Source organism: Oncorhynchus kisutch, linkage group LG13 (genome assembly GCF_002021735.2).
Source record: "Oncorhynchus kisutch isolate 150728-3 linkage group LG13, Okis_V2, whole genome shotgun sequence".
NCBI lineage: Eukaryota > Metazoa > Chordata > Actinopteri > Salmoniformes > Salmonidae > Oncorhynchus > Oncorhynchus kisutch.
In genome coordinates this window covers 22,270,940-22,295,498 of record NC_034186.2, presented here as the reverse complement: position 1 = coordinate 22,295,498, position 24,559 = coordinate 22,270,940, and the positions used below count along the sequence as shown (strand labels likewise).

The window sequence follows — 24,559 nt, the reverse complement described above, 5'->3', positions numbered from 1 at the left end:
TTCACGCCTATAGGCAGCTGGCACACACTACAACTATCAGGATTCAGGTGCAACAGTATTGAGTGTCTTCTTTAGTTGACGTTATTAAAACAATTATTTACTGCTAAGCCTCTCTTGAATATGCTGGGATGTTATTTTGAGCAATAAAAGAATGTGATGACAGCCTACTTTTTTCTCTCCTCACATTGTGAAGAAGTGCAGATGCCAGGGTAAAGGGTTTGCACATCCATTAATATAGCTGGGGGAGACAACCTTTTCTTTGCTTTTGTTTTACTGTATGTTGCTGAGCTCTCCAACAACAATGGCCATGTCCCAAATTACATCCTATTTCCTATATAGTGCACTATTAAGCAGTGCAATATGAAGGGGAATAGGGTGTAATTTGGGACGCAGAGGTAGAGCCCTCCAACAACAATCTGATCTCCCACGGATGTTTACAATCTTCTGCTACGTTGTTTTGGCCATCAAGCCTTTCTTTGGCTTCCTGTCGGCACCAGGAGGGAAGGAACGGACGCCATTTGCTGGGCCCCTGATTATAATGGGGGCAGGGGATAGATGCTACAGATACAGTGCTATCTACTATACTCTACAGACACAGTGTTCTCTACTGTACTCTACAGATAATGTTCTCTACTATACTCTACAGATACAGTGTTCTCTACTGTACTCTACAGATAATGTTCTCTACTATACTCTACAGACACAGTGTTCTCTACTGTACTCTACAGATAATGTTCTCTACTGTACTCTACAGATAATGTTCTCTACTGTACTCTACAGATAATGTTCTCTACTGTACTCTACAGATAATGTTCTCTACTGTACTCTACAGATAATGTTCTCTACTGTACTCTACAGATAATGTTCTCTACTGTACTCTACAGATAATGTTCTCTACTATACTCTACAGACACAGTGTTCTCTACTGTACTCTACAGATAATGTTCTCTACTATACTCTACAGACACAGTGTTCTCTACTGTACTCTACAGATAATGTTCTCTACTGTACTCTACAGATAATGTTCTCTACTGTACTCTACAGATAATGTTCTCTACTGTACTCTACAGATAATGTTCTCTACTATACTCTACAGACACAGTGTTCTCTACTGTACTCTACAGATAATGTTCTCTACTATACTCTACAGACACAGTGTTCTCTACTGTACTCTACAGATAATGTTCTCTACTGTACTCTACAGATAATGTTCTCTACTATACTCTACAGAAAGTATTCTCTACTGTACTCTACAGATACAGTATTCTCTACAGTACTCTACAGATAATGTTCTCTACTGTACTCTACAGATAATGTTCTCTACTGTACTCTACAGATAATGTTCTCTACTGTACTCTACAGATAATGTTCTCTACTGTACTCTACAGATAATGTTCTCTACTGTACTCTACAGATAATGTTCTCTACTATACTCTACAGACACAGTGTTCTCTACTGTACTCTACAGATAATGTTCTCTACTATACTCTACAGACACAGTGTTCTCTACTGTACTCTACAGATAATGTTCTCTACTGTACTCTACAGATAATGTTCTCTACTGTACTCTACAGATAATGTTCTCTACTGTACTCTACAGATAATGTTCTCTACTATACTCTACAGACACAGTGTTCTCTACTGTACTCTACAGATAATGTTCTCTACTATACTCTACAGACACAGTGTTCTCTACTGTACTCTACAGATAATGTTCTCTACTGTACTCTACAGATAATGTTCTCTACTATACTCTACAGAAAGTATTCTCTACTGTACTCTACAGATACAGTATTCTCTACAGTACTCTACAGATAATGTTCTCTACTGTACTCTACAGATACAGTGTTCTCTACTGTACGCTACATATACAGTGTTCTCTACTGTACTCCACAGATACAGTATTGCCTGGTTAAATAAAGGTAAAATAAATAAAAAATACTGTACTGTACAGATACAGTATTCTACTGTACTCTACAGATACAGTATTCTCTACTGTACTCTACAGATACAGTGTTCTCTACTGTACTCCACAGATACAGTATTCTCTACTGTTCTCTACAGATACAGTATTCTCTACTGTACTCTACAGGTACAGTATTCTCTACTGCACTCTACAGATAATGTTCTCTACTGTACTCTATAGATACAGTGTTCTCTACTGTACTCTACAGATACAGTGTTCTCTACTATCAAATTTTATTGGTCACATAAAATTATTTAGCAGATGTTATTGCGGGTGTAACGAAATGCTTGTGTTCCTAGTTCCAAAATTGCAGTAATATCTAACAATTCACAACAATACACACAAATCTAAAAGTAAAATAATGGAATTAAGAAATATATAAATATTGGAAGAGCAATGTTGGAGAGGCATTTACTAAAAAACAGTCAAATAGAATACAGTATATACATATGAGATGAGTAAAGCAGTAAGTAAACATTATTAATGTGACTAGTGTTCCATTATTAAAGTGGCCAGTGATTCATTGTCTATGAATATAGGTCAGAAGCCTTTGAGGTGCAGGGTTGAGTAAACGGGTGGTAGCCGGCTAGTGATGGCTATTTGACAGTCTGATGGCATTGAGATAGAAGTTGTTTTTCAGTCTCTCGGTCCCAACTTTGATGCACCTGTACTGACTTCGCCTTCTGGATGATAACGGGGTGAACAGGGCATGGCTTGGGTGGTTGATGTCCTAGATTATATTTTTTGGCCTTCCTCTGACATCGGGTGCTGTAGGTGTCCTGAAGGGCAGACAGTGTGCCTCCGGTGATGCATTGGCCAGACCTCACCACCCTCTGGAGAGCTCCGCGGTTGCGGGCAGTGCAGTTGAAGTACCAGGCGGTGATACAGCCCGACAGGATGCTCTCAATTGTGCATCTGTAAAAGTTTGTGAGGGTCTTAGGGGCCAAGCCAAATTTCTTCAGCCTCCTGAGGTTCTTCACCACACTGTCTGTGTGGGTGGACCATTTCAGATTGTCAGTGATGTGTATGCCGAGGAACTTGAAGCTTTCCACCTTCTCCACTGTGGTCCCGTCAATATGGATAGGGGCGTGCTCCCTCTACTTTTTTCCTGAAGTCCACGACCAGCTCCTTCATTTTGTTGACATTGGGTGAGAGGTTCTTTTCCTGGTAACACTCCGCCAGGGCCCTCACCTATTCCTTGTAGGCTGTCTCGTCGTTGCTGGTAATCAGGCCTACTATGGTGGTGTCGTCTGCAAACTTGATGATTGAGTTGGAGACGTGTGTGGCCATGCATTCATGAGTGAACAGGGAGTGCAGGAGAGGGCTGAGCACCCTTGTGGGGCCCCAATGTTGAGGATCAGTGAAGTGGAGGTGTTGTTTCCTACCTTCACCAACTGGGGTGCAAGTCCAGGACCCAGTTGCACAGGGCGGTGTTCAGACCCAGGGCCCTGAGCTTGATGATGAACTTGGAGGGTACTATGGTGTTGAAGGCTGAGCTATAGTCAATGAACAGCATTCTTACAAAGGTATTTCTCTTGTCCAGATGGGTTAGGGCAGTGTGCAGTGCAATGGCAATTGCATCGCCTATGAATCTATTGGGGTGGTAAGCAAATGGAAGTGGGTCTAGGGTGTCAGGTTAGGTAAAGGTGATATGATCCTTAACTAGCCTCTCAAAGCACTTCATAATGACAGAAGTGAGTGCTGCGGGCGATAGTCATTTAGTTCTATTACCTTTGCTTTCTTGGGTAGAGGAACAATGGTGGACATCTTGAAACAAGTGGGCCAGCAGACTGGGATAGGGAGAGATTGAATATGTCCGTAAACACTCTACCCAACTGGTCTGTGCATACTCTGAGGACCCGGCTAGGGATGCCGTCTGGGGCCGGCAACCGTGCGAGGGTTTAACACACTTAAATGTCTTACTCATGTCGGCCACAGAGAACAAGAGCCCACAGTCCTTGGGAGCGGGCCGCATTGATGGCAATGTGTTATCCTCAAAGCAGACGAAGAAGGTGCTTAGCTTGTCCGGGAGCAAGACGTCAGTGTCCGCGACTTGGCTGGTTTTCCCTTTGTAGTCCGCGATTGTCTGTAGACCCTGCCACATGTCTCATGTCTGAGCCGTTGAATTGCAACTCCACTTTGTCTCTGTACTGACGTTTTGCCTGTTTGATTGCCTTACGGAGGGAATAACTACACTGTTTGTATTTTGACCATATTCCCAGTCACCTTGCCATGGTTAAATACAGTGGTTTGTGCTTTTAGTTTAGCGCGAATGCTGCCGTCTATCCACAGTTTCTAGTTTGGGAAGGTTTTAACAGTCACAGTGGGAACAACATCCCCTATACATTTCCTGATGAACTCCGTCACCGTGTCCGTGTATACATCAATGTTATTCTCCGAGGCGACCCGGAACCTATCCCAGTCCGAGTGATCAAAAGAATCTTGAAGCATGAATTCCTATTGATCAGAATAGCGTTGAATATACCTTAACACAGGTACATCCTGTTTGAGTTTCTGTCTATAGTAAGGGAGGAGCAAAATGGAGTTGGGATCTGATTTGCCAAAGGGAGGGTGGGGGAGGACCTTGTAGGGATCCCGGAAGAGAGAACAGCAGTGGTTGAGTGTTTTCCCAGCATTAGTACTACAGTCAATGTGTTGATAGAACTTCAGTAGCGATTTCCTCAAATTTGCATTTGTTAAAGTCCCCAGATACAATAAATACAGCCTCAAGATATGTGGTTTCCAGTTTGCATAAAGTCCAGGGTAGTTCCTTGAGGGCCGTCGTGGTATCGGCTTGAGGATGAATATACATGGCTGTGACTATAACTGAAGATAATTCTCTTGGGAGGTAATATGGTCAGCATTTGATTGTGAGGTATTCTAGGTCGGGTGAACAAAAGCACTTGTGTTTTTATCCGTTATCACAATCACACCATGAATGGTTAATCATGAAACATACACCACTGCCCTTCTTCTTCCTGGAGAGTTCTTAATTCCTGTCTGTGCGATGCACTGAGAACCCAGATGACCGTATGGACAGAGACAGTATATCCGTGAAATATGATATATGATTCCGTGAAACAGAGTATGTTACAGTCCCTGATGTCTCACTAGAAGGAGATCCTCAACCTGAGCTTATCAACTTTATTGTCCAGAGATTGAACATTAGCGAGTAACATACTCGGAAGCGGAGGATGGTGTGCCCGCCTCCTGAGTTGGACTGGAAGTCCACTCCAAATACCTCTTTCCCCGCCGGCAGGTTTTGGAGCAGCCTCTAGGATAAGTTCAATTGCCCTGGGGGGTGCGAATAAAGGATCCAATTCGGGAAAGTCGTATTCCTGGTCATAATGCTGGTGAGTTACTGCCACTCTGATATCCAAAAGTTATTTCCGTCTGTATTTTATAACACAAAAACTGTTCTGGGCTAATAATGTAAGAAATAACACACAAAATAATGAAATACTGCAAATACTGTTGCTTAAGAGATAGAGCTGCCATGTCTGTCAGTGCCATCATACTATACTCTACAGACACAGTGTTCTCTATTGTACTCTACAGATATTCTGTGGAAGGAGCTTCTCACATGGAGAGGGGGCCTGTGTGCAGAGTGGTGAGAGACAGGAGAGCCATCCATCTTTACACAAATAACCAATGCCTGGGTAGTGTTCAATCAATTGGCACACAAAAATAAGAAAATGGTGTGAAACCGGGAGGTACCACCTATCCTATAAAACACATTTTTCAATAGTGTGCTCTAATGACCATGACCCTGCCCTCTAATGCATAAATCACAAGAAAGGTCATGTAAGGTTCTCTGGCCTATTGTCTTTAATGACTCAGGGTCAAGAACAGAATTCAGATTGGTTGCCTGCAGCCTAAGATCTGCATGGCTGATAACATCTAACTAGTGTGTATGGTAAAATCTCCCCTAAATTGAGCAACAACCGCCCACCACCTCCTCAGTTAAAGCTGCTGTTATTCTTGGGACGAGTACAACGTGATAAGAGGGGGTCCACTATCTTTTGTTAATAACATTACTCTCCAGCCCTGCTGCTCAGCAAAGACAATGTTTTTTTCAATTATGCAGCACTCCCCAGAAAGTGCTTGAGTCTCCCCAGCTCACAGCTAGAGAGGCCTACCAGTAATTATAGCATCCATTAACTTGGTATGGAGCTGTTGAAAGGTGAAAGTCAACCCACACTGTTATGTACTTTCTTAGGATGGCACACTGCACATGGAACGATACTGATTGAGTTATCACTAGGAGGAGGTGACATTTTTTTTTAATGTGCTCATCTGCTGAGGCCACTTAACTCAAAATGACACCAGCATTTTTGTTGACATCAATGTTTATGTTATGGTAGAAACAGTGTGCTGGGAGCATGTTGGATATTTAACTGTCTGACAGGGTAGTGCACTGTGGGTTACAGTTACTGTATAACAGTATATACAGGTGTGGATAGAGTGAGACTCTACAGTCTACAGCTGAGGTTCTCAAAGTGGGGTCTGCTGAGGTACTGCAGGGGATCTGTGGCCAGATCAAAAATAAATAAATATAGCTCTGTCTATGAATTTGAGAGCAGTTACATTTCTCTAGGCCCTCAGCTTTTTACCCAAACAGAGGTGTGTAGAATTGCAGGAAATAGGCTTGAAAACTGCAAAATGTTGTCGTTGATGCCAAAAGGCGGGCCTTAAAAATGTTCCTTCCCAGGGCCTGAGACTTGGTTTGTCCAGCCATGCACTGCCGAAGTCATAGTAAAACTCCTGGTATGCTATTTCTATCTCACACCAATTAATATTCTCTAGTAGTTTGTACACTACTGAGCAATGCCGAGCTGTACTGCACTGGCCTACGTAGTTATGCACCCACCATAGTTGCTGGTACCATGCTGGATTGGACATATCTGAGCCTGCACAGTGCGGTTGAGTTTGGCATGATGGTGTGAAACAGTATATGAGGTTTGGGTGTTCTGGGCTGGCTCAGTCAGGTGAGTGACTGACCTCTGGTCAGGTGTATCCTCTGGTCCATCATATTATATACAGTATATCGTTATACATTGTATTATATAAAGGTGGTTATAATATATACAGGTGACTGACCTCTGGATGTGGGCCGTTTGACCCCTCAGGGCTGCTGCCCCTCAGGTTGATGATGTGAACCTCCTGTGGTAGACCCGTGGTTCCACGGGAGGCACAGCCTGACAGGGCCGTGAAGCTCTTCAGCAGAGCCTGCACCGGGTGGCCAACACCTATTGGCAGCAGCTCACACAGGCTACGAGACAACGGACCTGGCGGGGAGAAGAATGAGATGAGTGGAATCCATGAAATGTTTTTTCGAGAATCCAAGATCCCAAGTGTGAAGCTAGAGAATCTTCATTTAAAAAGTCAACAGCACAGAGGTAAGAAGTGTTCCACACTGCAGCTTCAGTCCAAATAACTGGAGAACACTTTATATGATAAGTTGATTAGTAAGTTATAAGTTTATGTAAATCATTTATAGACTGTCCATAAATAGATAGCTAAGAGATAAGTATAGATAAGTATGAATCAGCAATTCTCTGATGAACAAGTTATGAATGATGAGGGCAAATAAAGGGTACAGAATGCAACTATAATTAGTGACATAATCATTATTTAAATTGTGCATAGCAAAATAAAACATTGTCTGGGCACAAAACTCACTACTTCTCAAAGTAGGCCATTCTCTTCAGTCTACAGCCTACTAACACACTAGCACACTAGCACCACGCTTTCTGACCCTCAACAGGCCACTAACACAAGACTGCCCTTGCCTCTGAACAAAGCAGTGTCTAGCTGACCCTGTACAGGATGTTATGATGCCAGACGTATAATCAAGATGACCCAAAGTGACCTCCATTATAATCCCCTTTATGTCACTTTTACCTCTTTCTCTTTTCCCGTAAATGTTCAGATCTGACCTTCCCTTAATTCCCTTAATTCCCAACCCATAATTAGCCGTTATGACTGTGGTCAGTTATAGAAGTTGCTGTGGAGATGTGTCGCTGGAGGTGTGTGTGCGTGCGTGCGTGTGTTTCACTCCCACTGGTGCCCTGCAGCACAGAGAGACTGGTGAACTTGGACTTGGAGTACAACAAGAACGGATGGACTATAACAGGGATCAAGCAGTTGAACATAACGAGCACACACTTGTTAACAAAACTTCCTTGAAGGGCTATTCTAACAAGGCCATATTATGTTGGAGGTTGTGGGATTCCCTTTTCTCTCTCTCTGGTTCAGAATCCACTTTTTCTATCTTTCATTTTACTCTACACTGATCAGCCTAATAGTGGTGCAGGTAACATTGTGAGGTCCTGTATATTACTAAAAACTGTAGATAATGCGTTAGGTAGCTAAAGTCAATCATAATAAATTATAATAAATAGGCAACAACTAAATCTCAAGACTGCCATACATTATAGTTAGTCTGAGGGCAGTGGTCCAAAAATAGGGCCGTCTGCCCCTTTCCTCCCACTGCTGTCCATCCATCCATCCATCCATGGCTGTCATGGAGAGGAACAGTAGGACCAGTGAGACCTGTCAGTCATGCAGAGCCAAGCCCCAGCGTGGTCAGACCAGGGTTACGTCCCGAATGGCATCATATTCCCTATATAGTGCAGTATAAAAGTAGTATGAAAGCAATGCAATATATAGGAAATAGAGTGCTATTTGGCACGCAACCCAGGAGAGGACACGAAGACCCAGTCTGTCTGGGAGGCCTGGTAGGGGGCTGGGGGGCCGGCTGGGTTTCTTGGTTTGGTCTGCTGGCCTGGAAAAGCACATTTGTCCCTCACTTACAGAGCAGGCTGCAGTGAGCGTCTGGAGAGCTTGGATTTAAACTCAGATCATACCATGCTTGTAAACTCATCAGCACATCATGGTCACATGGTCACTTTGAGATATCAGCTGATGTACGAAGGGCTATATAAATAAATTTGATTTGATTTGATCAGCACATCATCATGGTCACAATGGTAAACTCATCAGCACATCATCATGGTCACAATGGTAAACTCATCAGCACATCATCATGGTCACAATGGTAAACTCATCAGCACATCATCATGGTCACAATGGTAAACTCATCAGCACATCATCATGGTCACAATGGTAAACTCATCAGCACATCATCATGGTCACAATGGTAAACTCATCAGCACATCATCATGGTCACAATGGTAAACTCATCAGCACATCACCCAGCTAATCACATTGCTCTGTGGACCGCTATTACATCAGGACATAGGCTTATCCATGTGCACAAGCAACACATGCCACTTGCCACAAGCTTTCAGATGGGCTACAAGCTTAAAATGCCACTATCTGACATGTATCTACAGCGTAAACATGATTTTACTTTAACATTAGTAATTTTACACAGTTAAACACACACACACACACTGTTAAACTGACACACACACACCCAGCCCTGATGTTTTGTGAAAGGCATTGAACAGGCCTTTTCCATTAGAGAAACTGTGTCTCAGTGGACAAGCTGTGTGGCCAGACTTTCCTCGTGCAGGTCAGCCCCTACTCTCTACTCTGCCCAACAGCCTCACAGACATTTCTTGGGCCAACCAGCCAGCGCAGGCCCCGCTCACGTTTCAAACACTGCATGATAAACACGCTATAGTTGCCGATAGCGATCAGGGGGAAACATTTGGAAATAATTCAAAGAGAAAATGAAAGACAGGAGATAACAACTTTAAAACTCCCCCATCTCTGACAAAAATACTGTACCTCAACACTGTAATACTGTACCTCAACAGTGGGTATCATCGGATGGGGCCACAGTGACTCCTGACCCCTCCTGTCTCAGCCTCCAGTATTTATGCTACAGTAGTTTATGTGTCGGGGAGCTAGGGTCAGTTTGTTATATCTGGAGTACTTCTCCTGTCTTATCCGGTGTCCTGTGTGAATTTAAGTATGCTCTCTCTAATTCTCTCTTTCTTTCTCTCTCGAGGAGGACCTGAGCCCTAGGACCATGCCTCGGGACTACCTGGCATGATGACTCCTTGCTGTCCCCAGTCCACCTGGCTGTGCTGCTGCTGCAGTTTCAACTCTTCTGCCTGCGGCTATGTAATCCTGACCTGTTCACCGAACGTGCTACCTGTCCCAGACCTATTATTTGACCATGCTGGTCATTTATGAACATTTGAACATCTTGGCCATGTTCTGTTATAATCTCCACCCGGCACAGCCAGAAAAGGACTGGCCACCCCTCATAGCCTGGTTCCTCTCTAGGTTTCTTCCTAGGTTTTGGCCTTTCTAGGGAGTTTTTCCTAGCCAATGTGCTTCAACACTTGCATTGCTTGCTGTTTGGGGTTTTAGGCTCGTCGCCAAACCCACTGGCTCCATGTCATCTACAAGACCCTGCTAGGTAAAGTCCCCCCTTATCTCAGCTCGCTGGTCACCATAGCATCTCCCACCTGTAGCACACGCTCCAGCAGGTATATCTCTCTAGTCACCCCCAAAACCAATTCTTTCTTTGGCCGCCTCTCCTTCCAGTTCTCTGCTGCCAATGACTGGAACGAACTACAAAAATCTCTGAAACTGGAAACACTTATCTCCCTCACTAGCTTTAAGCACCAACTGTCAGAGCAGCTCACAGATTACTGCACCTGTACATAGCCCACCTATAATTTAGCCCAAACAACTACCTCTTTCCCAACTGTATTTAATTTTAATTTATTTATTTATTTTGCTCCTTTGCACCCCATTATTTTTTATTTCTACTTTGCACATTCTTCCATTGCAAAACTACCATTCCAGTATTTTACTTGCTATATTGTATTTACTTTGCCATCATGGCCTTTTTTGCCTTTACCTCCCTTCTCACCTCATTTGCTCACATTGTATATAGACTTGTTTATACTGCATTATTGACTGTATGTTTGTTTTTACTCCATGTGTAACTCTGTGTCGTTTTATCTGTCGAACTGCTTTGCTTTATCTTGGCCAGGTCGCAATTGTAAATGAGAACTTGTTCTCAACTTGCCTACCTGGTTAAATAAAGGTAAAATAAATAAAAAATAAAAATAGGCTGGGTTTCTGTATAGCACTTTTAGATATCAGCTGATGTACGAAGGGCTATATAAATAAATACATTTGATTTGATTTGCTAGAGGAAGGTTTCTCTCTGAGAACAGACTGTTATTGTTTTGCAGTACTGTACACACACACACTGTATTGTGATCCGCAAAAAGCCTGAGACATACCTTCCTATCTGTGTGTTGCGAGGACAGAAATGCTTTACTATTGTCTCTCTTGTCTCTCCTGAGAGAGACCCTGAGAGCCTCTGACAGATGTCTTTAACCTATTCTCTATTCCTACAGCTGCTGTCTCCTGGTGCTAGTGAATCCATTCCCCATACAACTCATAGGAGATCTTCTTTGATGTGATTGATGGGAACATATATTCAAAAACACAGTGACGGATGGCTGGAGTCAAGGAAAAAGAAACTGCAAAACCTTAATGGCAAAACCTTATTGTGGTGCTTCGGAGTTCCAACCCCCCTCTCCTCCCCAAGGAGTACACGACGGTCCCTCTCTCTCCAGTCATCACGCCTCACCCTTCAGTCCTAATCTCAGAGCACTCAAACTCACTTTCCCCCCCACACCACACATTGTTAAATAACAACCACCGCACCGGCCAGACAGACAAATAATTAGTCCTTTTAGGAAGACAGCTCAGAAATGATGGCACTTGTCAGGCAGTGATGTTCTTTCTTTCTTTAACTTCCTGGGAAAAAAAATAATACAGAAGATTTTGACAATAATGGAAGGAAATCAAACATTTGTTTTATAACCCTGAAACACAAATGGAGCTGTGGGTAATAAACAAAGACAGTGTTTCCATCCCAAAGAATAATGGAATCGTCGGTATCTAGTTCAAAATCATATCAGGACAAAATGGTTTTGACCGAGATGGGATTGAGCAACAATAGGGACATACTTTCCCCCAAACTAAACTCAGACAACAACTCTGATCATTTGTGTATTATATATTAATTTATGGGCCTGCCATATTTACAACATTATTACAACAACGATGTCTATTGGACATTTACAATAAGGAACTTAGTTTATACATTTACACAAAGGAACTTCATAGACGTTTACAATGCAACGAGTCACTACAAGGATACAGGCATCCTTCCTAACTCTGTTGCCAGAGAGGAAGGAAATCGCTCAGAGATTAAACAGCAACAGAGTTTAATGGCTGTGATAGGAGAAAACTGAGGATGGATCAACAACATTGTAGTTACTCCACAAACCTAGCCTAAAAGACACAGTGAAAAGAATGAAGTCTGTACAAAATAAAAGATATTCCAAAACATGCATCTTGTTTGCAATAAGGCACTAAAAGTAAAAGTGCAAAAGATGTGGCAAAGAAATTAACTTTATTCATTTAAGAGCTTAGCACAATCCTAGAGGAAAACCTTGTTCAGAGACAAATTCCCCTTTCAGCAGGACAATAACCTAAAAACACAAGACCAAATATACACTGGAGTTGCTTACCAAGACGACATTGAAAGTTCCTAAGTGGCCTATTTACAGTTTTTACTTAAATCGTCTTGAATCGGCAAGACCTTGAAAATGGCTGTCTAGCAATGATCAACAACCAGCTTGACAGAGCTTGAAGACGTTTTTAAAGAATATTGTCCAATTATTGTACAATCCATTTATGCAAAGCTCTTAGACTTACCCAGAAAGACTTACAGCTGTAATCACTGCCAAAGGTGATTCTAACATGAAATGACTCAGAGGTGTGAATACATATGTAAATTACATATTTCTGTATTTCATTTTCAATACATTTGCTATAATTTCTAAAAACATGTTTTCACTTTGCCATTATGGGGTATTGTGTGTAGATGGGTGAGAAAATATATATATAACACATTTTGAATTCAGGCTGTAACACAAGTCAAGACAAGGGGTATGAATACTTTCTGAAGGCACTGTACTTATACAACAATCCTCTATCATAGCCATAATATCTGGTATTATTGATATTTTTCTGTGTAGCTGAAACCAACTGTAATCTAATCCTGCACATCTGGTATGGTCATCACAGTCTGCAGCCTCCATGGAGAGGGGGGAGAGGAGAAGAAAAAGACTTGAACAGCTTTGTCTCTTCTGTCACCTCTCCCCCTGTCCATACCGCTCTCTCTCTCTCTCTCTCTCCCTCTATCCCTGTCTCTCTTCCTCTCTCTCCCCCCCTCTCTCTCCTCTCTGTGTTTCTTCTCTCCACAGCAGAGGGAGTACAGAGAGGTCCTGTCCAGCAGCTGCTAGGCCCTCTGGCCAGGCCAAGCCGGACTAACGCCCACAGGAGAGGAATGAGAGAAGCTGTTGTTCGCTCTGCATGAAAAATTAACCCAGCCTAGAGAGCCCACCAGACACTTTACTAGACAGACTATACACACTGCAGAGCAGACACCTCCAAGACCTAAGCCCAGCAGATTCAGTCATATCTGATAGTAACAAGTGATATTCCATCTGTGATGTCTACCTTAACAGAAAAATATTTATCTTGGATTTTGGTTGGGAGAATAAGGTCATGGTTAATCGTCTTCTGGTGGAAAATAAGGTCAAGGACCAATGAATCTCAGCGTGAAGCCAATGTTAGTTGATCAGATTATGTTTAAAAATGAGAACAATAACAGCAATTGAAGAAAATTCTGATTTTATTTCATGTCTAGGGTATGATTATATCCATCAATGTCCAAGCACCCTTTATTCTGGGGCCTGGGGGACAAACTGCTCTCGTCAGGCAAACCTCCACATCAGGTGAGACTGGTTCCCACAGGAGTGTCTCTTCCTGTTTCAGTCTGGATCCTGACAAAGATGAAACAGACAGAACCCTGAAAGAGTGCAGCGCATGGGATAGAGCACACCTGTGTGAGTACAGACAGCCTGGTCTGGTCCTGCATGTTCTGGACCCACAGACTCAACATCAATATCCTACTATCCTCACCACCCAGACCTAGTTACAGCCAGGAGAACCAAGTAAAAATCATAATAAACGACAACAAAAACACAAAACTATCATATAAATAAATAGTCAAAAACCACAGAGGACAGTTTCTGTGTACCTCACCAGTTTGACATCAGATAGGATTCTATAAAACTGACTAATCTAGAATGTTTCCCCAGGCTAGCATGCTAGGAAATAATGATCTGATAAACGTGTAATCAAAGTAACAGACGGATAACATCTCAGTTCTAGAAAGGATGTATTGCCAATGATGGTCAACATACTGTACAAGGTGTCTTTGCCACCGGTTTCTGCTACTACCTCAACTTTCTGACTGGAAATGCTAGGCCTTTGTCTTTCACTCCCACATGCACCTGTTTGAAGAGAGCACAGACACACCAGGCCACAACTTTTACAGCTATGAGCTATTAACCTACTTGTTAAAATATATATATCCTGTTAACCTGTATTCATAATGGTATTCTATCTTTCCTATCAAATTTGGATATATATATATTTTTGCTGACAATTTTTACAAATGTCAATTTGTATTTATTTATTGAAAGCAGTAACTACCCTCTAGGACCAAGAAAATGTATTCAAAATAACTTCTGAAGTTTTATAACTGTGTTCGTTAATGGGGACATATGGTAATTTTTCAGAAAAGTCTGTTTTGGAGATAAGAGGTTTTCATCAGACAGTGACGATATGGTATAGTCATCTTATCTTGTGGAAAGTTCAACTATGTATGATGGGTAACTGTAATAAACCATTCCTGAAACCATTTGCTAAAAGCCACTTGGCGTCATGGGGCAGTCAGTCAGTCTTGAAAAGGCCTCTGTAATAAGTTTCAGCATGAGCCATAGTTTCAATTAAGTCCTTTGAGTGGAGGAAGACGAATAAGCCGCACACACACATGCTCCAAATTAGATGCCAGAGAAAATGAAAAAGAGCTGATAGCCCGCTGTGCCTTTGACACACACACTGCCCTTTCTCTCTCTCCTACAGTATATCATGTAGATACCAGGGGAGGGCTGTCAGAGTGAGTCAAGGGGCTCTGTGGGCCCTGGTCAAAAGCAGTGCACTATAAAGGGGATAGGGTGCCATTTGGAAGCAGGCTGAATGAATACGCTGACTGGGTTATATAGTGGTACTACTGCGAAAGGCCTCCGAGAGAGTAGATTAAGTTTAGGTTGCTGAATTTACTGGGTTCTTATAGTAATACTGGGAAAGTCCTCAAGAGCAGATGATGACGGTTTAGGTTACTGAATTTACACAGGGTAGAAACCACAGGCATTCACATTTTTACACATCAAACTAGGAGCTTAGAGAGAGAGAGAGGGACAGAACAAGAACGAGGGGAGAAACAGAGAGAGAGAGTGAGAGAGAGAGAGAGAGAGAGAGAGAGAGAGAGAGAGAGAGAGAGAGAGAGAGAGAGAGAGAGAGAGAGAGAGAGAGAGAGAGAGAGAGAGAGAGAGAGAGAGAGAGAGAGAGAGAGAGAGAGAGAGAGAGAGAGAGAGAGAGAGAGAGAGAGAGAGAGAGAGAGAGAGATCAGGAATGGAGGAGGCACTGACACTGAAAGATAAAAATGTACTCAGATGAGTATAACTCCTTATTACTCCACTTAACCTATCTGACGATGTGGGAGTTGAGAAGCACGGACAGCCAGTAACAGAACTGATGTACTTTCTCCACCAGTCTCTATTCTGCCCCTTACAATACCTACTGAAATCTGCAGTTCTGGTTATGCCTCTTTTGTGAATTACAGTTGAGTTTTTAAATCAGGTGGTCAAAGTATTAGCAGTCTCTACTCAAAAGCTGTATATGTGAACTTAAATAGAAATAGATTCTGTTGTAAAGGCTCATTGAGTGCTTTGATTATTACAATGATGTTGAAAGCTAGGGAACGAGGAACATGGATATACCGTATCGGGATCGCTCTTAAAAGGGTTTAGTAGAGTCAGGAAGCGTATAGAAACTCAAAACGATAGTTAAATCTCAGAGAGTGTAGAAATACTCTCCAAGCCAACCGACTTAAAACGTATTTAAACACCCTGGAAGTGTTCCAAATAACACCCTATTCCCTAGTCCTATATGCCCAGGTCAAAAATAGTGTACTATATAGGGAATATGATGCAATTTAAGGATGCAGCCACTGATTAGATTCCAAGAAATGCACTCTGTTGCTACAACATGCTGCTGGTGACATTCCAAGACTTGGGTACAGGATGTGATGTCATACCATGTGCCTGTCAGGAACATATCTGGTTTTCCCACAAAGCCAATTCCGATAAGAAACAAAAAGACCCTTCCCCAACGCACTACACACACACACACACACACAACATGTGCACGCATAAACACACTCACACACTCAGAGACAGACAAAAGTGCACTTATTTCCAGCATCCCTCAGCTGTAGACTATTGTATATTTTTTCAGAGGGAGATACTTTTACACAGTTTTAATTCTTACACAGTATGTTTCACAAAGTAGATGACTCTGGCTGTGCACTGCCTATATCAGAATACATGCTGTATCCTGTACACATTCCCAAATAAAGACAAACGGGTTTTAAAACATGTTTGTTCAATTACACAAAGACATTATAAGGCAGGATTGATTACAGGAAAATACATGTAATAGACAGGGGATTGGTGGGGCCACTATGTCAATATGTGTAGTTCTATCCATTAAACCTGTGGTATCTCAGTTCCCATATGGACCAAGGTATTATCTCAATCCTCCAATCATTGGTCCTTGTCTCCTAGCAGAGATTCTCAGGGTCCGCAGAACACGCAAACCAGTTTAGGGAGAGGAATATTCTGCCCTGTCATGTTTTAGTTTGGGCTTTAGTTTGGAACTACACAATCACTAGGCCCGCAGCGCTGACACTAACAGTAACTCACTCAGCGCTGAGTTAGCCAGAGGGCACAAATACAGGAAGCGAATAAAGCCTTTCATAAGGATAGTACTAGCTTTATTCATTCTGTCTGCTAGCTATGAAATATGGATTCATCATGAACCAATATTAGCCTGTAAAATGTGGAAGCATGGGAGGCAGGATGTTTGGTAGGAAAGGGGAGACATGGGGGAGGACGGGGAGAAGAGGTGGGGGAGAAGAGTGGTTGACAGGGGAGGAGGTGGGATGAGGTGGGAGATGGGGGCTGCACTGCAGTCAGTCAGGAAAGTTATTAAACTTTTCCATCAAAGTGTGAAATCTGAGATCAAAAGTCCCACAAACCTGTCCACGGTCCAGCATCACACAAACAATCCCTTATTTGATGAATCAAAATTGTATTCGCTACTGCCAAACTTGATTGCATGACTGAATAACTTGATCGCATGACTGAATAACATTTACATAAGGGGAAAAAAACAGTAATGGGGAGAAAAATATTTAAATTAATATTTGTTCCATCTCCAAGTGTGTTACCAGGTGTGGATACTAGTCATAAATCCTACATTTGTGTCCATAAAAAGTACAGTGACAATTGAGCTATTGACCTAGGATTGAAACCGTCACTCCAAATCGGGACCCATCTTTCTATCAAGTGATAATAAACAGACAGGCCCAGTCTAGGAATGGCTTCCTGTTTTGATTTTATACACAGGCATAGCAGTTGCAGAAACGGTCCTGAGATAGATTAATTCAAAATTATTCACACCCCTTGTATTTCTTCACATAGTTTTTTTTACAAAGTGGGATTAAAATGGTTTTAACTGTAGTTTTTGGTCAACAATCTACACAAAATACTCTGTAGGGTCAAAGTGGAAGAAATACACTTTTTTAAAGAAGATTTCATCTAAAATAAAATATTAAAATATAGTTTTTACGTAAGTATTCAGCTCCCTGAGTCAATACCTGTCAGAAACACATTTGGCAGCAATTACAGCTGTGAGTCTTTCTGGGTAAGTCTCTAAGAGCTCTGCACACCTGGATTATATAATATTATTCTTTTAAAACTTCTCCAATCTCTGTTAAAATGTTGAGGATCATGGCAGACATCAATGTTCAAGTGTTGCCATAGTCTTGCCATAGTATTTCAAGCAGATTTAAGTCAAAACTGTAACTTGGCCACTTAGGAACATTCACGGTCTTCTTGGTAAGCAACTCCACTGAAGATTTGGCCTTGTGTTGTAGGTTATTGTCTTGCAGAAAAGTGAATTCCTCTCCCAGTGTCTGGTGTAAAGCAGGTTTTGTGTATTCCTTTGCTATGCTTTTTTGCAGTATTACTTTAGTGACTTGTTGCATACAAGTTTTGGAATATTTTTTACTTTGTATATTTGTGTTCTTTTTACACTGTCCTTTAGGTCATTGTTGTGGAGTCACTACAATGTTGTTGATCCATTCTCAGTTTTCTCCCATCACAGCCATTCAACTCTGTAACTGTTTTAAAATCACCAATGGCCTTATGGTAACTGTATATTTGAGGTGTCTCGGTGGTTTAATACATCATTCATAGCATAATTATGAACTGGACCATGCTTAAAGAGATATTCAATGTCTGGTTTGTTATTGTTACCCATCGAAAAACTCCCTGGTTTTTGTAGTTGAATATGTGCTCGAAATTCAACACTTCACTGAGGAACCTTACAGATGTTGCATTTATGGGGGACAGAGGAAGAGTTAGTCATTTAAAATCATGTCAACCACTATTATTTCAGTAAGTGAACATAATTTATGTGATTTGTTAAGCCAAGTTGTATTCCTGAACTAATTTAGCCTTGCCTAAACAAATGGGATGAATACTTATGCAACGACTATATTTTAGTTATATTTGTTTTTATTAATACAACTGTTTTAATGTTTCTTCCACTTTGACATTACACAGTATTTTATGGGTATTGTTGACAACAAATGACAATTAAATCCATTTTAATCCCACAATAAAATGTGATGAAATCCAATGGGTGGGAAAACTTTTGCATGGCATTGTATGGACTCGTGGGTGTAGAGACTAGAAAGAGTTCTCCCAAGTCATGCTATTCTTTAGTGGGGGTTAAGGGTTAAGTATGTGCTAACAAAAATTACTATGATGAATTGTTTTAGAAAGAAAAATGTTTCCGTTGGCACCTTTATATAACTGGAAATTCAAGAATGATGGTGACATAAACATACATCTAACATATTTGAGCCTTTTCATCCCTTGGCCTTTTGCAACAGGAGACAGGAATTGTAAATGAATAAATGCCCGGCCACGTCAATGATCTTTCACCCATCACTCACAGGCCCTTTCATCCAGTCTTGTCAGCGTTCTCAGGATCAACCACCTACCCCTGTCCTCTTAGCCTCCCACCCGTCTCAGGCCTCTTTTCAGGATCTCAGTCCCAGTGTGAGTCAGACTCAGACACACACACACAGGCCTCGCAGCCAGGGTCTCAGGCCCAGTGAAGGTCTTGAGTGCCACTTGTCCTGCTCGTTCCTGACACCATTTATTTTCTGAATGACCCATTTTTCATCTTGGCCCTTCGTATTGTTCATATTAATAATGACTTTACAACAATAGAAAGGCTGAAAAGGCAGTCTAGTTAAACCATCAATGTGAAGTTTCCTCCCACCTCACTTGAAGTATTAAAGAACACTTCTTGAGACTCTAGGTCCTATACAGATCCTGTGGAGGTTACATCAGCAGCTAGAGGTTGTAGACGCTGGGGACAGGAATACACTTTTAATGATGTAACGACTGAAGCTAGCTGTTTATTAGTGCATCAGAAGAAAATGCCTACATAACGTACTGTACATCACTGTGCTCAAATGTCCGGGAAATTAGAAATGCTGCCAGTCAAAAGGAAACCCTGACAAACATGTACACACAATAAATACATGTGGTGTGTGATATCTACTGAATAAACATACCCCTGCTTGTTTGTTCTTTACCATGAACAGCAGGAAGGGATTGAGTATCAGGATAAACAGAGGGCAGCCCCTATACAGCTTTACGGCTTAAATAAACTGACTCATATACCACTATTGATCCAGCCACAGCACATAAATATCTAGGTCATGGTTCTACAGAAAATAATGAAACCAACTGTGATCTTCCAATGGAGATATAGCCTGAAAAATGAACAAGTAAACTCAACAGAATAATATTTGGGGTCATTACAACATGAAAAGGTGGATTTATGTTCTACGGGAGCAAAGAGGAGTAAAGACTTAAAATATATAGGATTACTATGTATGTTCTCTGGATGCCATGGCGATAGCAGGACAGTTTTGAGGGATTATCTCCAAAACAAACACTATATATACAAAAGTATACGCCCTGTATATAGCAACACTATTGTTATTTTACTGCTGCTCTTTAATTATTTGTTCTTTTTATTTTTTACTTAACACTTATTTTTCTTAAAACTGCATTGTTGGTTAAGGGCTTGTAAGTAATCAATAAAGGATGATTGCTTTCACCTGGTCAGTCTGTCATTTAAAGAGCAGGTGTTCTTAATGTTTTGTAGACTCAGTGTACATCCACTGCTGTTCATCACTAATTTCAATAATAAATCTATACTTAATGACAAAATAATTTTCTCAAGTGGAGAGAAAGCCTGTGCCTTTCCCTCCTCCCTCCCTTATCGGTAGTGTTGTTGAGATAAAGGCTTAACCGCGGAGAAGGGCCCAGGTCTGTAAGTAGAGATGCTCAAGGCAAGCAGGGCTCCCATTGCTATGTAAACATCCCTACCACTCTCTAGCCTACAGCAACACACACAGTCATATGTGCATCCCAAATGGCATGCTATTCCTGACATAGTGCATTACTTTTAACCCCATGGTCAAAAGCAGTGCACTATATAGTCATAGTCTCTGTACTGCTCTGACTGGCTGCTCTGACTGTTAGCATGAATCACACTCCAACATCTGGTTTAACATGTTGGGAGGGACCTCTCTCTCTTCGGTTTGGCTCAGTGAGTGTGTGAAGTGTGTGTGTGTGTGCATATGTGTGTGTGTGTGTGTGTGTGTGTGTGTGTGTGTGTGTGTGTGTGTGTGTGTGTGTGCGCAGTGTGTCGATTTGGACTGGACTCCTATTCCCCCTCCTCCCCCACTCTCCCCTCAGTTTACAGCGGGTTGCACAATCCATTTTGGCAGTCCCCTCGTCATGCTAAAGGCCTTAACAGCAGCATTGTGGATATACAGTAGATGGTGATTTACAGGCCATCCTTTGTTCAACTATGGGGAAAAGGGCTAAAACTGCTTCCCTGAGGTGTGTATCTGATAGCCAAGCATGGAGCTGGAAATAAAATAAAAGAGCTAAGACAGTTACATATTAAATGTGGTACACTGTGAGCACATTAAAATGAAAGCGGTAGATTGGTATCAAAGTGAAGGTTATAGAAGTAAGAAGATGAATACCATATTTATTGCACTCAAGCCTTGTTTACATTGGCAGTTTGAAGTGACTCAAATCCTATTCTTTTGCATGTCTGATTTAAATCTGATCTTTTTTATGCAGTCTGAACAGTCAAAAAGCACATGGAATCGGATATTTCAAGCCACATCTCAAACCACCTTCGTTAGTTGCTTGAGATCAGATACAAATCTGATTCCTGGCCATGCGACAGTAAAATCGGATTTATTTGCCCTCAAGTGGTTTTTAGACTGTTATTTGGCGTGTTGCTTGCTAGCTACTATCTGTACAGTTTGACAAGAACGTGTGGTAGCTAACTATCTTGTTAATTGCTTATAAAGAAATTAGTGAATGTGCTAGAAAGCTAAACAGCTGCCTAGCTAGTTAGTTGGATGCTGTGGCTAGCCAAAATGGACTTGTTTTGAAAGATGGATCATCTTATTCTTTGAGGCTTTAAAAGTGTTCTTACACTATGATTTTGAAGATGCAAAGCAACTGGGAAACATCCATGGCAGGCATTGTTGCCACCTTAGCTTGCTACATAACTTCTGAGTGATAGGAAGCACGAGCACCACCACCAATCAGCCTACACCACTGAGCACACACCCGTTGATACTATGACAACTAGAGTAGCCATTTGGTCATTTGTAACTTTCTCTTTGGACAGTCAGTATCCAAAACGGATTTGGGAAAAAAAACTGGTTTGAGCATTAAGGCCTGCAGTGTGAACCAGGCTTTAGAGTCACGGAATTCAGTAAATGATGACTCAGGCCAGGGTGACTGACTTAGTTTGTCACGTTACCGTTGTCTTTTATAGCTGTTAAAACTTGATATGAGTGAATTCTCAGGCCCATCTATGTGGCTGTCATAATTTAAAGTCCCTACATATACATACAGTATCCCCATGCCTTCCAATTGAAACTCAGAGACTACCCCTTCTCTCGGCTATGTGTCACTCATCAGAAAGAGCCGCCTATGAGATAATAACATGTGAACGGCTCGAGGAGAAAAAGTGCCTCGGCACTCAACACATGAGCGTGTGTTTCTGAGAGACACCACGAGCCGTGCATTGTGCCTGCAATATAACAAGCATCCTGCCTGAGCTGTTTTTGGCAAGTGCATCAAATTAATATCCGGCTTCACATTTATTTCACAGTGAAACCTGAGGTTGTCACAACCAGTTCATAATATATCCTTCAGAGAATAAAGAGTTTTGTCAAGGTGAGGAGAGGCACACGCGAAAACAGAAGGTAGCATGGTAAATGCACAAAAAGTATAAACAGTCCCAGGGAAAAGGGAGAGAGAATGAGAGAGAGATAGAAACAGAGAGAGGGGCAGCAGACAGAGAGAGAAGCAGAAAGAGAAAGGCAGCGAAGAAGGACGGAGCAGACAGACAGATGGGAAGAGAGCCATCAAGGTACTTTGGGTAAAACTTCAGAGAGAATTATAGCTTGTATCCTGGATTGCATTGCAATGAGAGAAGATTTATCACTGACCAATTTAAACATTACATAACTAAGAGCCCTCCTTACAAGTTTACAGGGCAAATGTGACAGCTTTTTTCCATCTATGTAACATGCATAAATCAGAAACTTTCTGTCCAGAAATTATGCAGAAAAATGAATCCATGCTTTTGTTACTTCTAGGTTAGACTACTGCAATGCTCTACTTTCCGGCTACCCAGATAAAGCAGTAAATAAACTTCAGTTAGTGCTAAATACGGCTGCTAGAATCGTGACTAGAACCAAAAAAATGCATCATATTACTCCAGTGCTAGCCTCCCTACACTGTCTTCCTGTCAAGGCAAGGGCTGATTTCAAGGTTTTAATGCTAACCTACAAAGCATTACATGGGCTTGCTCCTACCTATCTCTCTGATTTGGTCCTGCCGTACATACCTACACGTGCGCTACGGTCAAAAGACGCAGGCCTCCTAATTGTCCCTAGAATTTCTAAGCAAACAGCTGGAGGCAGGGCTTTCTCCTACAGAGCTCAATGTTTATGGAATGGTCTGCCTACCCATGTGAGAGACGCAAACTCGGTCTCAACCTTTAAGTCTTTACTGAAGACTCATCTCTTCAGTGGGTCATATGATTGAGTGTAGTCTGGCCCAGGAGTGTGAAGGTGAACGGAAAGGCTCTGGAGCAACGAACTGCCCTTGCTATCTCTGCCTGGCCGGTTCCCCTCTTTCCACTGGGATTCTCTGCCTTTAACCCTATTAAAGGGGCTGAGTCACTGGCTTCCTGGTGCTCTTCAATGCCGTCCCTAAGAGGGGTGCGTCAATTGAGTGGGTTGAGTCACTGATGTGATCTTCCTGTCTGGGTTGCACCCCCCCCCCCCCCCCCCTCTTGGGTTGTGCCGTGGCGGAGATGTTTGTGGGCTATACTCGGCCTTGTCTCAGGGTGGTAAGTTGGTGGTTTAAGATATCCCTCTAGTGGTGTGGGGGCTGTGCTTTGGCAAAGTGGGTGGGGTTATATCCTTCCTGTTTGGCCCTGTCCGGGGGTATCATCGGATGGGGCCACAGTGTCTCCTGACCCCTCCTGTCTCAGCCTCCAGTATTTATGCTGCAGTAGTTTATGTGTCGGGGGGCTTATCTTATTCGGTGTCCTGTGTGAATTTAAGTATGCTCTCTCTAGTTCTCTCTTTCTCTCTTTCTTTCTCTCTCTCTCTCGGAGGACCTGAGCCCTAGGGCCATGCCTCAGGACTACCTGGCATGATGACTCCTTGCTGTCCCCAGTCCACCTGGCCGTGCTGCTGCTCCAGTTTCAACTGTTCTGCCTGCGGCTATGGATCCCTGACCTGTTCACCGAACGTGCTACCTGTCCCAGACCTATTATTTGACCATGCTGGTCATTTATGAACATTTGAACATCTTGGCCATGTTCTGTTATAATCTCCGCCCGGCACAGCCAGATGAGGACTGGCCACCACTCATAGCCTGGTTCCTCTCTAGGTTTCTTCCTAGGTTTTGGCCTTTCTAGGGAGTTTTTCCTAGCCAACGTGCTTCAACACCTGCATTGCTTGCTGTTTGGTGTTTTAGGCTGGGTTTCTGTACATCACTTTGAGATATCAGCTGATGTACGAAGGGCTACAGTATATAAATACATTTGATTTGATTTGATTTACTCAGACACCGTAGCTTGACTGAAAGAAAGGGAGCGAGATCACTGGCCGTATTTGACGAGACTTCAGAAGGACTGAGAGAAGCTGGAATGGTGTAACAAAAACAAAGATGCAAAGTTCCCGTTCTC

At 42.2% G+C, this 24,559-nt stretch overlaps 1 protein-coding gene across 1 annotated transcript in view; it reads right to left on the bottom strand.

Annotated features, from left to right (window-relative positions):
* Positions 1-24,559, bottom strand: part of LOC109903012 (transforming growth factor beta receptor type 3) — a 148,020-nt gene that overhangs the window by 98,492 nt on the left and 24,969 nt on the right. Inside the window, exon 3 of the mRNA XM_031785775.1 lies at positions 7,067-7,254. Within this exon, the coding sequence (XP_031641635.1) occupies positions 7,067-7,254 (188 nt within the window). The remainder of the gene's footprint in view (positions 1-7,066; positions 7,255-24,559) is intronic.